The sequence below is a fragment of the Pan troglodytes genome, chromosome 10 (genome assembly GCF_028858775.2).
Source record: "Pan troglodytes isolate AG18354 chromosome 10, NHGRI_mPanTro3-v2.0_pri, whole genome shotgun sequence".
NCBI classification, from domain to species: Eukaryota; Metazoa; Chordata; class Mammalia; order Primates; family Hominidae; genus Pan; species Pan troglodytes.
The window spans coordinates 102761582-102778084 of record NC_072408.2 but is presented as its reverse complement, the minus strand read 5'-3'; the positions used below and the strand labels follow the sequence as shown (position 1 = coordinate 102778084).

General features: G+C 40.7%; 1 protein-coding gene across 5 annotated transcripts in view; it reads left to right on the top strand.

Annotated features, from left to right (window-relative positions):
• Positions 1 to 16503, top strand: part of CCDC38 (coiled-coil domain containing 38) — a 73664-nt gene that overhangs the window by 8228 nt on the left and 48933 nt on the right. For all 5 annotated transcript variants that reach the window (XR_010148392.1, XR_010148391.1, XM_009426035.5 and 2 more), the window contains exon 3: positions 15445 to 15545. Coding sequence is in view for 3 of the 5 variants with exons in the window: in XM_009426035.5 (XP_009424310.3) it covers positions 15445 to 15545 (101 nt within the window). In the remaining 2 variants the exon portion in view is untranslated. The remainder of the gene's footprint in view (positions 1 to 15444; positions 15546 to 16503) is intronic.

Here is a 16503-nt window from a genome sequence, read left to right as displayed (position 1 = left end):
ACTTTATTACTCACAAAACAACAAGCAGCATGAGTTTTGACATATTTGGTACCAGTTCCCTAAGACCCATAGCCTTCTTTTAAGATTAATACAATTATATATTAATAACATAATATGAACCTTTGAACCCATCAGAACCCAAAGACGAGGATCTTCACAAGAAATTACAACCTGACAATAACTACATACCCTATCCCTTGGCTTTCATCACCTAAGCCACGCACCATGTTGAAGTCTGTTTAGAATTTTTCTTTACTATTTTATTTGTATGTATAGTTTTATACTGTATATATGCAGTCTTAAAGAGCATATTTTTCATTTTAGTTTTAACTTTTAAAAAAGTATATCTTGTTGACTATCATATTTTAGAACTTTTTCAGTTAACATTATATGTATACATACATATATATTTATTTTAATCTTTTAAAAACAATTGTTTTTATAGACAAGGTCTTGCCATGTTGCCCAGGCTGGTCTTGAATTCTCGGGTTCAAGCGATCCACTTCAGTGTCCCAAACTATTGGGATTACAGGAGTGAGCCACCATGCCCAGCCAACATTATATTTTAAGATTCATTCATACTGTTGTATGGTTTAGATCATTCATTTTCACTGCTGTATAATATCACAAAATGCAAATGTACCATAGTTTACAGTTGACACTTCTTTGGGTATTTGGGTTGTTTTCAGCTTATTGCTACTAAATGGTGCTGCTAATAAACATTCTTGTTCACATCTCCTGGTATATAAGAAAGTTTCTTTGCATGTATATCTAGGAATAGAATTGCTGAATCTGACGTTAGCTGAGTATTCAACTTCAGATAATAATGTCAAAGTGTTTTCCAAAGTAGTTTTGCCAATCATAACTCTACAAGAAATGTATTAGAGATCCTGTGCAATTATATCCTCTCCAAACACTTGGTATTGTCAAGTTTTTTAACGCTTTGCCAATCAAATGGGTGAAATTATGGTCTTTATTTGCATTTCCCTGATAACTAATGAAGTTGAACAACTCTTCATATGTTTATTGACCATAAATATTTCTTCTTCTGTTAAATGCCTGTTTAATACAGTCTTTTTTCTATTTTTCTTTAGGTTGTTAGTGCTCTTTATATTGATTTGCAGTTTTGTAGATGTGGTATATCCCAATTATGTCATCTCTATGGAGTACAAATATTTTCTCCCAGTTTTAATTTATCTTTCAATTTGTTTATGGCGTCTTTTGATGAACAAAGTCTTTAATCTTAATATAGCTGAATTTATCAATATTTTCTTGTATAGTTACTACTTTTTGTGTTTTTAAGAAATCTTTCCCTAGAAAAGGCCTAAATGATAAAACCTATATGTTCTACTGTTTGTTTTAAAGGTTTTTGGGGGACAATTTTATCCTTATTTCATCTGTAGTTAATTTTTGTATGGAGTGTGAGGTAAAGATCCAATTTCCTTTTATTCCATGAGAATAACCATTTTCCCCAACTCATTTTTTGAACAGTCTCTCCTTTCCCCACGTATGGATATGTTCCTGAGATTTCCATTCTAGTCCATTAGTGAATTTGTCTTTCCCTTTACTGTAGCTCCATAATGATACACAGCAGAGCAATCTCCCCATCCTGTTCCTCTTGGGAAGGGTTCTCACTATTCTTGTCTCTTGGTTTTCCTTAGTAACTTTAGAATTTACTTATCAAGTTTATTTAGAGAAACTCCTATGGGACTATGTACTTATATTACTGTGAATCCATTGATCATTCGTGGAGAATTGGCATTTTTATGAAATCATGTCTCTCTATCCACAAACATGACTCATCTCTCTATTAATTTAGATCTACTTTAATGTATTTTAAGATTATGTTATGCAGTTATTTCAATTCTGCAGTTTTTTAGTGCCTTTTGTATACTAACCTAGCTGCTCGGGGTTCAAATATGAATACATCAGTACGATTGGAGACAGTAAAAGCCATGATTTCTAAAAAGATACTTAATATTGGTATGTACTCCAAATATGATTTTAAAAAAAACAAAATCAAGTCCAGAAACAACACCAAAAAATGAAGAAACAAATGGAAGGAAGAAAGGAGGGAAAGAAGGAAGGAAAAATGAGTGCTTGAGGGAAAATACCTCATATGCAATCTATTAGGGAATTCTGTTGGTTCTCCCTTCAGAATGTACTCAGAACCCAACCACTTTTCACCATTTTACTCCTACCATGCTGGTCTGAGCCCATTACCTCTTACCTGAACTAGTCTTATCTCAATCCTTGACTCCCCCACTCCAAGTCTCTTCTTATCCAACTACAAAGTATTAAGTAGGTCAGACCACATTCCTTCTCTGTTCAAAGCCCTCCAATGCTTCTCTAGTTTACTGAGGGTCATTGCCACAGTCTTCAAGACTGCCTACAAGATACTAAGTAATTATCCTTGCTACTACAGTCCCCCGACCCCATTTATTTCACTCCAGCTACACTAGCCTTTCTTGAACACACACAAGAGATGATCCTGCCTCAGGACCTTTGCATTGGCTGTTGCCACAGCCAGTACCTCTCTTCCTCAGATATCCACTTGACTGGTTCTCTCAACTCCTTTAAATACCACTTGATCAATGAGACCCATTCTGAGCACTCTACTTAAAATTGTTCACCCCAGCCCTCCTATACTCTGCTTTATTTTTCCCACAGAACTTTATTACTTTAAAACATAAAAGTTACTTTATTATATTAATGTTTATACTTTCTATTTCCAAACCTGCCACTTCACCTCAGTATAAGATCTTCAAGAGCAGCCATCTTTGTTTTGTTCACCAGTGTAACATCAGTTCCTAAAACACTACCTGGCACATAGTTGAGGCTTCATTGGTATTTGTTGAATGAATGAATGAGTGGATGAATGAATTAATGAATAAATAGAAGAATTAGGACAAGACAAATAGAGTGTCAGTAAGGAGCAAGTCTAGGAAAGGAGTGAGACTGTGTGAGACACAATAATGGCCCCCAAATGTGTCCACATTCTAATCCCTGGAACCTGTAAATACGTTACCTTACATGGCAAAAGGGACTTTGCAAATATGATTAAGTTAATTACCTTGATATGTGAAGTTTATGCTGGATTAGCCAACGGGCCTAATATAATCCAAGAGTCTTTTTATTCAAAGACCGAGAAGGTGATGTGACAATGGAAGTAGAGGCTAAAGTGATGCACTTTGAAGATGGAGGAAGAGACCACAAACCAAGGAATGCAGGCAGCCTCTAACCGCTGGAAAGAGAAAGGAAACTGATTCTCACCTGGAGCCTCCAGAAGGAACACAGCTCTATCAACATCCTGATTTTATGTTCAAAGGACTCATTTCAGACTTCTGGCCTCCAGAAGTGTAAGAAAATAAATTTGCATTGTTTTAAACCACTAGGTTTGTGGTAATTTGTTACAGCGGCAATAGGAAACTAATACAGTGAGGCAGAGAAGAGAAAGCCTTCTCTCAAGGTTGTTAATTAGTAATGTCAGGGATTTGCAAGGCAACTTAGAGAAGAATATAATAGTAACAAAAGGAAGAGATCTAGAGTTTAGAGTTTAGAGTAGCCAGGATTCAGCTACTAGAATTTGATTTGTAGATCTAAGCAGACCCCTTATTGCTAAAATGGAGTATTGGAGAGAGGTTGAGCCTAGCATCCAGTTTGCTAAAGAGCTGGTAGAATGAGACTCTGTGTTGAGGTAGAAGACATGATTAATGGTGGAATTTGATGTACATTGCAGGTATGGAGTGCTGTAAGGGGTTGAATTTAGACCCCAAAAGATATTTCCACCAAGAGCCTGAAAATGTGACCTTGTTTGGAAAGGGGGATCTTTGCAAAAGTAATTAAAGTAAGGATCTCAAGATGAGATCTTCTTGGATTTAGGACAAGGGCTAAATCCAATTACTAGTGTCCTTATGAGAGAACAGAAAGGAAGATTTGAGATACAGACACACAGAGGGGAAGGTCATGTGAAGAATGGAGGAAGAGATTGGAGTGACGGATCTACAATCCAAGGAATCCCAGGAATTTCACTACCAGAAGCTAGGTTAAAGTCATGGAATAGATTCCCCCTCAGAGCCTCCAGAAGGAACCAACGCTGCTAACACCTTGATTTTGAACTTGTGGCCTCCAGAACTGTGAGAGACTACATTTCTGTTGTTTTAAGCCACCCTGTTTGTGGTAATCTGCTACAGCAGCCCTAGTCCTATGTGACTAGGAAAGAAATACAGGGAGAAGTGTTGCCTAGGGACTAGTTCATGTGGTGAGTTTATAATATAGGAAATTTGGTGTAGCGGGTTGAATAGTGGCCCTCCACAAATGGTTGGCCTTCCTATTCTAACCTCTGGAAACTGGGAATGTGGCCTTATTTGGGAAAAGGATCTTTGCAAATGTAATTAAGATAAGGATCTCAAGATGAGACCACCCTGAATTTAGGGTGGGCCCTAAATTCAATAATAAGTGTCCTTATAAAAGAAAGAAAAGGAGAAGGACATGTGAAGTTGGAGGCAGAGGTTGGAATTATCCAGCCAATGAATGTCTAGAGCCATCAGAAGCTAGAACTGTGGAAGGATTCTCCCCTAGAGGCTTCACCAAGAGAGCATGGCTCTGCCATCACCTTGATTTCAGATATCTGACCTCCAGAATGGAGAGAATACATTTCTGTTGTTTTAAACTACCAATTTTGTGATATCTTATTATGGAAACAAGAGGAAACTAATATACTTGGTGTTCAGAAATTTAGTTTTCTTCTATTTCTCTGTAAACTGAAATAAACTCAGCTTTGAACTTGGAGGGACAAAAATATCATCTTGTCAATTCCAAGACAGTTAACCTTGGTCAGTAGAGATTTTAACTCAGGCATTAAAGATTTTAAGACACTTGTGGGGGAGGAGCCAAGATGGCCGAATAGGAACAGCTCCCGTCTACAGCTCCCAGCGTGAGCAACGCAGAAGACGGGTGATTTCTGCATTTCCATCTGAGGTACCGGGTTCATCTCACTAGGGAGTGCCAGACAGTGGGCGCAGGTCAGTGGGTGCACACACTGTGCATGAGCTGAAGCAGGGCGAGGCATTGCCTCACTCGGGAAGCACAAGGGGTCAGGGAGTTCCCTTTCCTAGTCAAAGAAAGGGGTGACAGACGGCACCTGGAAAATCGGGTCACTCCCACCCGAATACTGTGCTTTTCCGATGGGCTTAAAAAACAGCGCACCAGGAGATTATATCCCGCACCTTGCTCGGAGGGTCCTACGCCCACGGAGTCTCGCTGATTGCTAGCACAGCAGTCTGAGATCAAACTGCAAGGTGGCAGTGAGGCTGGGGGAGGGGCGCCCGCCATTGCCCAGGCTTGCTTAGGTAAACAAAGCAGCCGGGAAGCTCGAACTGGGTGGAGCCCACCACAGCTCAAGGAGGCCTGCCTGCCTCTGTAGGCTCCACCTCTGGGGGCAGGGCACAGACAAACAAAAAGACAGCAGTAACCTCTGCAGACTTAAATGTCCCTGTCTGACAGCTTTGAAGAGAGCAGTGGTTCTCCCAGCAGGCAGCTGGAGATCTGAGAACGGGCAGACTGCCTCCTCAAGTGGGTCCCTGACCCCTGACCCCCGAGCAGCCTAACTGGGAGTCACCCCCCAGCAGGGGCAGACCGACACCTCACACAGCTGGGTACTCCAACAGACCTGCAGCTGAGGGTCCTGTCTGTTAGAAGGAAAACTAACAAACAGAAAGGACATCCACAGCAAAAACCCATCTGTACATCACCATCATCAAAGACCAAAAGTAGATAAAACCACAAAGATGGGGAAAAAACAGAGCAGAAAAACTGGAAACTCTAAAAAGCAGAGCACCTCTCCTCCTCCAAAGGAATGCAGTTCCTCACCAGCAACGGAACAAAGCTGGATGGATAATGACTTTGACGAGCTGAGAGAAGAAGGCTTCAGATGATCAAATTACTCTGAGCTACGGGAGGAAATTCAAACCAAAGGCAAAGAAGGTGAAAACTTTGAAAAAAGTTTAGAAGAATGTATAACTAGAATAACCAATACAGAGAAGTGCTTAAAGGAGCTGATGGAGCTGAAAACCAAGGCTCGAGAACTACGTGAAGAATGCAGAAGCCTCAGGAGCTGATGCGATCAACTGGAAGAAAGGGTATCAGCGATGGAAGATGAAGTGAATGAAATGAAGCGAGAAGGGAAGTTTAGAGAAAAAAGAATAAAAAGAAACGAGCAAAGCCACCAAGAAATATGGGACTATGTGAAAAGACCAAATCTACGTCTGATCGGTGTACCTGAAAGTGACGGGGAGAATGGAACCAAGTTGGAAAACACTCTGCAGGATATTATCCAGGAGAACTTCCCCAATCTAGCAAGGCAGGCCAACATTCAGATTCAGGAAATACAGAGAACGCCACAAAGATACTCCTTGAGAAGAGCAACTCCAAGACACATAATTGTCAGATTCACCAAAGTTGAAATGAAGGAAAAAATGTTAAGGGCAGCCAGAGAGAAAGGTCGGGTTACCCACAAAGCGAAGCCCATCAGACTAACAGTGGATCTCTCGGCAGAAACCCTACAAGCCAGAAGAGAGTGGGGGCCAATATTCAACATTCTTAAAGAAAAGAATTTTCAACCCAGAATTTCATATCCAGCCAAACTAAGCTTCATAAGTGAAGGAGAAATAAAATACTTTACAGACAAGCAAATGCTGAGAGATTTTGTCACCACCAGGCTTGCCCTACAAGAGCTCCTGAAGGAAGCGCTAAACATGGAAAGGAACAACAAATACCAGCCACTGCAAAATCATGCCAAAATGTAAAGACCATCGAGACTAGGAAGAAACTGCATGAACTAACGAGCAAAATAACCAGCTAACATCATAATGACAGGATCAAATTCACACATAACAATATTAACCTCAAATGTAAGTGGACTAAATGCTCCAATTAAAAGGCACAGACTGGCAAAATGGATAAAGAGTCAAGACCCATCAGTGTGCTGTATTCAGGAAACCCATCTCACGTGCAGAGACACACATAGGCTCAAAATAAAAGGATGGAGGAAGATCTACCAAGCAAATGGAAAACAAAAAAAGGCAGGGGTTGCAATCCTAGTCTCTGATAAAACAGACTTTAAAGCAACAAAGATCAAAAGAGACAAGGCCATTACATAATGGTAAAGGGATCAATTCAACAAGAAGAACTAACTATCCTAAATATATATGCACCCAATACAGGAGCACCCAGATTCATAAAGCAAGTCCTGAGCGACCTAGAAAGAGACTTAGACTCCCACACATTAATAATGGGAGACTTTAACACCCCACTGTCAACATTAGACAGATCAATGAGACAGAAAGTCAACAAGCATACCCAGGAATTGAACTCACCTCTGCACCAAGCAGACCTAATAGACATCTACAGAACTCTCCACCCCAAATCAACAGAATATACATTTTTTTCAGTACCACACCATACCTGTTCCAAAATTGACCACATACTTGGAAGTAAAGCTCTCCTCAGCAAATGTAAAAGAACAGAAATTATAACAAACTATCTCTCAGACCACAGTGCAATCAAACTAGAACTCAGGATTAAGAATCTCACTCAAAACCGCTCAACTACATGGAAACTGAACAACCTGCTCCTGAATGACTACTGGGTACATAACGAAATGAAGGCAGAAATAAAGATGTTCTTTGAAACCAACGAGAACAAAGACACAACATACCAGAATCTCTGGGACGCATCCAAAGCAGTGTGTAGAGGGAAATTTATAGCACTAAATGCCCACAAGAGAAAGCAGGAAAGATCCAAAATTGACACCCTAACATCACAATTAAAAGAACTAGAAAAGCAAGAGCAAACACATTCATAAGCTAGCGGAAGGCAAGAAATAACTAAAATCAGAGCAGAACTGAAGGAAATAGAGACACAAAAAACCCTTCAAAAAATTAATGAATCCAGGAGCTGGTTTTTTGAAAGGATCAACAAAATTGATAGACCGCTAGCAAGACTAATAAAGAAGAAAAGAGAGAAGAATCAAATAGACACAATAAAAAATGATAAAGGGGATATCACCACCGATCCCGCAGAAATACAAACTACCATCAGAGAATATTACAAACACCTCTACTCAAATAAACTAGAAAATCTAGAAGAAATGGATAAATTCCTTGACACATACACTCTCCCAAGACTAAACCAGGAAGAAGTTGAATCTCTGAATAGACCAATAACAGGAGCTGAAATTGTGGCAATAATCAATAGCTTACCAACCAAAAAGAGTCCAGGACCAGATGGATTCACAGCCGAATTCTACCAGAGGTACAAGGAGGAACTGGTACCATTCCTTCTGAAACTATTCCAATCAATAGAAAAAGAGGGAATCCTCCCTAACTCATTTTATGAGGCCAGCATCATCCTGATACCAAAGCCGGGCAGAGACACAACCAAAAAAGAGAATTTTAGACCAATATCCTTGATGAACATTGATGCAAAAATCCTCAGTAAAATACTGGCAAACCGAATCCAGCAGCACATCAAAAAGCTTATCCACCATGATCAAGCGGGCTTCATCCCTGGGATGCAAGCCTGGTTCAATATACACAAATCAATAAATGTAATCCAGCATATAAACAGAACCAAAGACAAAAACCACATGATTATCTCAATAGATGCAGAAAAGACCTTTGACAAAATTCAACAACCCTTCATGCTAAAAACTCTCAATAAATTAGGTATTGATGGGACGTATCTCAAAATAATAAGAGCTATCTATGACAAACCCACAGCCAATATTATACTGAATGGGCAAAAACTGGAAGCATTCCCTTTGAAAACTGGAACAAGACAGGGATGCCCTCTCTCACCACTACTATTCAACATAGTGTTGGAAGTTCTGGCCAGGGCAATCAGGCAGGAGAAGGAAATAAAGGGTATTCAATTAGGAAAAGAGGAAGTCAAATTGTCCCTGTTTGCAGATGACTTGATTGTATATCTAGAAAACCCCATTGTCTCAGCCCCAAATCTCCTTAAGCTGGTAAGCAACTTCAGCAAAGTCTCAGGATACAAAATCAATGTGCAAAAATCACAAGCATTCTTATACACCAATAACAGACAAACAGAGGACCAAATCAGGAGTGAACTCTCATTCACAATTGCTTCAAAGAGAATAAAATACCTAGGAATCCAACTTACAAGGGATGTGAAGGACCTCTTCAAGGAGAACTACAAACCACTGCTCAAGGAAATAGAAGAGGATACAAACAAATGGAAGAACATTCCATGCTCATGGATAGGAAGAATCAATATCGTGAAAATGGCCATACTGCCCAAGGTAATTTACAGATTCAATGCCATCCCCATCAAGCTACCAGTGACTTTCTTCACAGAATTGGAAAAAACTACTTTAAAGTTCATATGGAACCAAAAAAGAGCCTGCATTGCCAAGTCAATCCTAAGCCAAAAGAACAAAGCTGGAGGCATCACACTACCTGACTTCAAACTATACTACAAGGCTACAGTAACCAAAACAGCATGGTACTGGTACCAAAACAGAGATATAGATCAATGGAACAGAACAGAGCCCTCAGAAATAATGCCGCATATCTACAACTATCTGATCTTTGACAAACCTGAGAAAAACAAGCAATGGGGAAAGGATTCCCTATTTAATAAATGGTGCTGGGAAAACTGGCTAGCCATATGTAGAAAGCTGAAACTGGATCCCTTCCTTACACCTTATACAAAAATTAATTCAAGATGGATTAAAGACTTAAACGTTAGACCTAAAACCATAAAAACCCTAGAAGAAAACCTAGGCATTACCATTCAAGACATAGGCATGGGCAAGGGCTTCATGTCTAAAACACCAAAAGCAATGGCAACCAAAGCCAAAATTGACAAATGGGATCTAATTAAACTAAAGAGCTTCTGCACAGCAAAAGAAACTACCATCAGAGTGAACAGGCAACCTACAAAATGGGAGAAAATTTTCACAACCTACTCATCTGACAAAGGGCTAATATCCAGAATCTACAATTAACTCAAACAAATTTACAAGAAAAAAACAACCCCATCAAAAAGTGGGTGAAGGACATGAACAGACACTTCTCAAAAGAAGACATTTATGCAGCCAAAAAACACATGAAAAAATGCTCACCATCACTGGCCATCAGGGAAATGCAAATCAAAACCACAATGAGATACCATCTCACACCAGTTAGAATGGCAATCATTAAAAAGTCAGGAAACAACAGGTGCTGGAGAGGATGTGGAGAAACAGGAACACTTTTACACTGTTGGTGGGACTGTAAACTAGTTCAACCATTGTGGAAGTCAGTGTGGTGATTCCTCAGGGATCTAGAACAAGAAATACCATTTGACCCAGCCATCCCATTACTGGGTATATACCCAAAGGACTATAAATCATGCTACTATAAAGACACATGCACACGTATGTTTATTGAGGCATTATTCACAATAGCAAAGACTTGGAACCAACCCAAATGTCCAACAATGATAGACTGGATAAAGAAAATGTGGCACATATACACCATGGAATACTATGCAGCCATAAAAAATGATGAGTTCACGTCCTTTGTAGGGACATGGATGAAATTGGAAATCATCATTCTCAGTAAACTATCGCAAGAACAAAAAACTAAACACCACATATTCTCACTCATAGGTGGGAATTGAACAATGAGAACACATGGACACAGGAAGGGGAACATCACACTCTGGGGACTGTTGTGGAGTGGGGGGAGGGGGGAGGGATAGCATTGGGAGATATACCTAATGCTAGATGACAAGTTAGTGGGTGCAGCACACCAGCATGGCACATGTATACATATGTAACTAACCTGCACATTGTGCACATGTACCCTAAAACTTAAAGTATAATAATAATAAATTTAAAAAAAAAGACACTTGGGATAGGGCAGAATCTAAGTTTGTAGACTTTCTCTTGGGAGAAGAGAAGGCTGATTGGGGAAGAGGTGTCCAGCCCACCAATTACTCATCCCCTGGAGGACAACAGTGGCTCCATATTGGGATGTCTGGGGTCCAGCCCTGGCCTGGGAGTGATGGTATATAAGGCATAGGTCCATGGACTCTGTAAACACCACTGTATTAGGCAGAACTCTCCAGAAAAACAGAACCAATAAGAAGGAGATTTACTATGAGTAATTGGCTCATATAATTATGGAGGCTGAGAAGTCCCATGATTTGCCATCTATACGCTGGAGACCCAAGAGAGCTGGTGATGTAATTCAGTCAGACTCAGAAAGCCTGAGAAGCAGGGGAACTGATGGTGTGAGTTCCAGTCTCAGCATAGGAGAAGATGAGATGAGATGTCCCAGTTCAAGCAGTGAGGCAGAAAAGAAGGGGTTACTTCCTAATTCCTCAGCCTTTTCTACTCAGACCCTCAAGAGATTGGATGAGACTCACCCACATGGATGAGGGCAGTCTACTTTACTGAGCCCACCAATTCAAATGCTAATCTCACCTGGAAATACCCTCACAGACACAACCAGAAATAACGTTTAATCTGGGAACCCATGGCCCAGTCAAGTTGACGCACACAATTAACCATCACAGGCACCTGGCCCCAGGTCCTTTTGAGTCCTCAATCTCTGTGGCTACCTCCTGGTCTTCAGCCTGTTGGCTTTGCTCGTCCACACTTCTGCTGTCCCAGAGTCTAGCTGCCTGGACCCACCCTCAGCTGTTTCTACTTCATGTTTTTAAGGCCTAAAATTTTATGTGCTGCCTTGACATATTTCAGCCTCACAGGGCCCCAAAAGCCTAACCATAAATCCTCTTGCTCTTGCCAAATATGACGTCCACCTAGCAGGAAACTCTCCCTGCCTGGCTAGTTCCTCTATCAATTGGACCAGCTGCATTCCACCTGGTCTTCAACCTAATGGGTTTCACTGCACTGTCAGCCATGAAATTATTCAAACAAGTCAATCACATCCTCCTGTGGGGACCAGGGGACACCTCAGCCTTTTATTACTACAAAGTTGCCTCCCACCACTGGTGATTCACTGTGATCCTGAGTGCAATTCCCATGTGGCACTGCATTGCAGGCAGCATTCTCCTCCCCCAGGCTATGAGTATATATGACTTATAAACTGCTTTCAGTCTCATATGTCCAGTGTTGGGTATCATGTGTTCAGCCATCTCGTAGTATTTAGGATAGGGGATTCACTCCATCACCATCAGGGTGAATAGGAGATGATCAGAGTACTCTGTGTTGAACCCAAGACTTCCACTCTGCAATTTTCTTTCTCTCTAACTCATGACTTACAGAAAAATGTGTCTGGAGTTTCTATAATCCCAGCCACTCCCACTTTCTACACTGAATCTTTGGGCAAATGGCTGCTTCTCAGGTAGACTTTAAGCTCCAGTCCATTAATTCCTTAAACTTTGGTCCACTAGCTCTTAGTCCTGGATGTACATTACAGCCACCTGGGGGACTCTCAAAATATTCCAGTGCTGATGTTTCCTTGACAAATTAAGTCAGAATATCTGGAGGTGGGTGGAGCCAAAATGATTCTAGTGATTTGGGGCAAGAATCATTGAGTTTCTTCATAGGCCCTCTGCTTGCTGGGAGGATGTGGAGTCTTTTTGTAAGGTTGAGGTGGACATGGGATGTGGGGTAAGAGTTGGGGAATGTGTCTTCAGGAATCCTCTTCCTATCTCTGATTTAAGGTGTCAACTCCAGGCTCCCAGTATTCTTGGTTATATGGTTTGGCTCTGTGTCCCTACCCAAATCTCATCTCAAATTATAAACCCCACATGTCAAAGGAGGGACCCGTAATCCCCATGTGTTGAGGGAGAGAGGTGATTGGATCATGGGGGCGTTTTCCCCCATGCTCTTGTGATAGTGAGTGAGATCTCACAAGATCTGATGGTTTTATACATGTTTGGAAGTTCCTCCTTCATGCTTCTCTCTCCTGCCACCTTGTGAAGAAGGTGCTTGCTTCCCCTTAGCCTTCTACCATGATTGTAAGTTTCCCGAGGTCTTCCCAGCTATGCAGAACTGTGAGTCAATTAAACCTCTTTCCTTTGTAAACTACCGAGTCTCAGAGAAGTTCTTTACAGCAGTGTGAAAATAGACAATTACACTTGACCTTGACTATTGGTTTTGAAAGCCAAGATTTCCATCCTGCCACATCCCAAGAGTTAGAAAGTAAGAAATAAAGAAATAAAGAGAGAGAAAGTTTTTTTGTCATATCAAATGTTATAAATAAAAACAGGAAGTCCATGCAGAAATTCAACTGACTTTTCTTTTTCTTTTTTTTTTTTTGAGATGGAGTTTCACTCTTGTTGCCCATGCTGGAGTGCAATGGCATGATCTCGGCTCACCGCAACTTCTGCCTCCCATGTTCAAGTGATTCTCCTGACTTAGCCTCCCAAGTAGCTGGGATTACAGGCATGAACCACCACACCCGGCTAATTTTGTATTCTTCGTAGAGATGGGGTTTCTCCACGTTGGTCACGCTGGTCTCGAACTCCCGACCTCAGGTTATCCACCCACCTCGGCCTCCCAAAGTGCTGGGATTATAGGCGTGACCACCGCGCCTGGCCCTCTTTTGCTTTTTTAATGGCCAGCCTTCATTTTTTATTAAGTGTAGAACAATTATGTGCAACCATCACTACAGCCAATTTTAGAACATTTTCACTAATTCAAAAAGAAACCTGCACCCCTCAGCCATCAACCCCTAGGCCCCATCCACCCTCCAGCCCCAAGCAACTACTCATCTACTTTCTATCTCCATGAATATGCCTATTCTGGATATTTTATATAAATGGAATCATATAATGTGTGGTCCTTTGTTACTGGCTTCTTTTACTTAACATGTTTCCAATGTTCATCCATGTTGTAGCATATATTGTACTTCATTCCTTTCTCTGGGCAAATAAGAGTTCCTTGTATGGATATACTGCATTTTGTTTATCATTCATCAGTTGATGGATATTGTATTAATCTGTTCTCATGCTGCTAATAAAGACATACCCAGGCTGGCTAATTTATAAATGAAAGAGTTTTAATGGATTCACAGTTCCACATGGTTGGGGAGGCCTCATAATTATGGTGGAAAGTGAAAGAGGAGGAAAGTCACGTCTTATATGGTGGCAGGCAAGAGAGTGTGTGCAGGGGAACTCCCCTTTATAAAACCATCAGATCTCATGAGACTTATTCACTATCACGAGAACAGCACAAGAAAGAACCCCTCAACACGATTCAATTACTTTCCATTGAGTCCCTCCCATGACACATGGGAATTATAGGAGCTACAATTCAAGATGAGATTTGGATGAGGACACAGCCAAACCATATCAGATATCTAGGTTGTCTCTATTTTTTGGCTATTAAAAATAATACTGCTCTAAATATTCATGTACACGTTTTTGTGAGCCCCTATGCTTTCATTTCTCTTTGGTATATCCTAGCAGTAGAATTTCTAGGTCATGTGGCAATTCTGTGTTCAACTTTTTAAGGAACTGCCAGATTGTTTTCCAAAGTGACTGCCCCACTTAAACATTCCTTCTAGGAGTGAATTTGGGTCCAATTTCTCCACATGCTCTCCAGCGCTTTTTATTATCTTTGACTTTCTTTTTTAAGACTCTCTAATCTGGGCAGAGGCTCTCCCTAAGGGTAGTGGCTGTATCTGTTGCTGTTGAAATGGTGGTGTAAGGGTAATGGTGGTATATGTATAATGGTGAGAAGAAACATATTAATATCTCAAAATTTTATCCTACTATTTTGGTAAAGACCTCCTTATTTTATCAACTCATTCCTCATGAAGCAGTAAGAGCTATGTCGGTGCTGTGGGAAACAGACAGAGGAGCTGTGACTTCTACCCAGGAGATGTGGAGGCAAGGCTGTCTGCACTCTACTGTTAAAGCAAACTAAATATGGCCTGAGAAGGACTCCATACTTCTATATTTGAGTCCTTGTGAACGAACTGCAACCTAACTTAATAGGTAGACAAAATTAAAACCCTAACGTAGAAGTATGCCCTGTAACAATAGCTGAATCTTGGCCTAATCCCAGCAGCCGTACCTCAACCACTCATACACTGCTGAGTGCTCAAACTGTGTTCAAATAAGGCAAATGCCGAGCTGTAACCAATCCAGCTGTTTCTGTACCTCACCTGAGATTTCTGTACTTCACTTCCCTTTTTTGTCTATAAATTTGTTCTAACCATGAGATATCCCTGGAGTCTCTGACTCTGCTGTGATTCTGGGGGCTGCCCGATCCACAAATCATTCATTACTCAATTAAACTCCTTTAAATTTAATTCGGCCAAAGTTTTTCTTTTAACACTACCTTCTCAGAGATCCCTGCATCCCATTCATTCCACCCTAGCTGGTGGGAGACTTACTATTCTGGTCAGCAGAGGAAGGATGACAGAATTCATTCATTCATTCTTTCTTTTTTAACAGGTAAAGTAAAAGATGGCTCAACCAAAGAGGACAGGCCTTATAAGATCTTTTTCAGAGATCTCTTTCTTTTCAAAGAAAATGAAATGGCAGCAAAGGAAACGGTAAAGTTTAATTAAAATCACAACCCCAATTAATGTTAGAATCATATCCACTTACCTATTGCTCTTATGAACTTTGCTGGGCTAAGACATGGAGTCAACTAGACGCAGATGGTGTGTGCCCCACACCATGATGGGGAGACAGTGTGAACACAAACGACAGAAAAACATCCAGCTGACAATAGGCAGCACAAAGATCGCCACCTAACGGAGGAAGAGAGATATACCACTGCAGTCCAGTAGGACACGTATGGTACACTGTCCTTCATTGATTCCAACACACACATCTCCACATTTTTTACATTTCTGAAATTGGTACCTAGCTTACATAGATGGAATGTCATACATCACTGGCCCTGCGTAAAATAATAGCACATCTTACAATAAGTGGCATCTCAGAGTGGAGGAAATACAGTAACAGAGGCGTGCCAAAGAAATATAGAGAAAGGGGTGTTCATCTTTGTTGATGAGAAGATGGAAAAAAGGCTGTTAGTGGTGAGGAGATAAAAGGAGGTGGGTCTTCAAGAATCAGATATGGATAAGACAATGTATATGCGTGTGCTGGGGAAGGAAGAAGGGATGAAAGTGGAGGAGGGGGTGTTGTTTTCAAATTATGTGGTATGAAGCTAGATCAATGATAAGGCTGATTTTCCCACTGTGCCTTGCAGAGTTAATCTCACCACTGCTGTGGTCATCACACCTACATCACCTGGTTCACATTTCAGTAGATTTACTTTCTTTCTTTCCAGAGGTAAAAGTTGATTACAGGACTTTGTCTACCCTAATTAAGATAAGGAAATTATCTAGAAATGCTCAACAACAGATTCACCTGTATGTGATTGTTCCTCAGGATGTGTTGTATGGTTTTGTGGAACATACTTAAAATTAAATTGAGAGAAGATGAATGAAATCACAAGCCTAATTTTTAAATATCTACTGGGGAGATCCCTTTCCTCTCAAG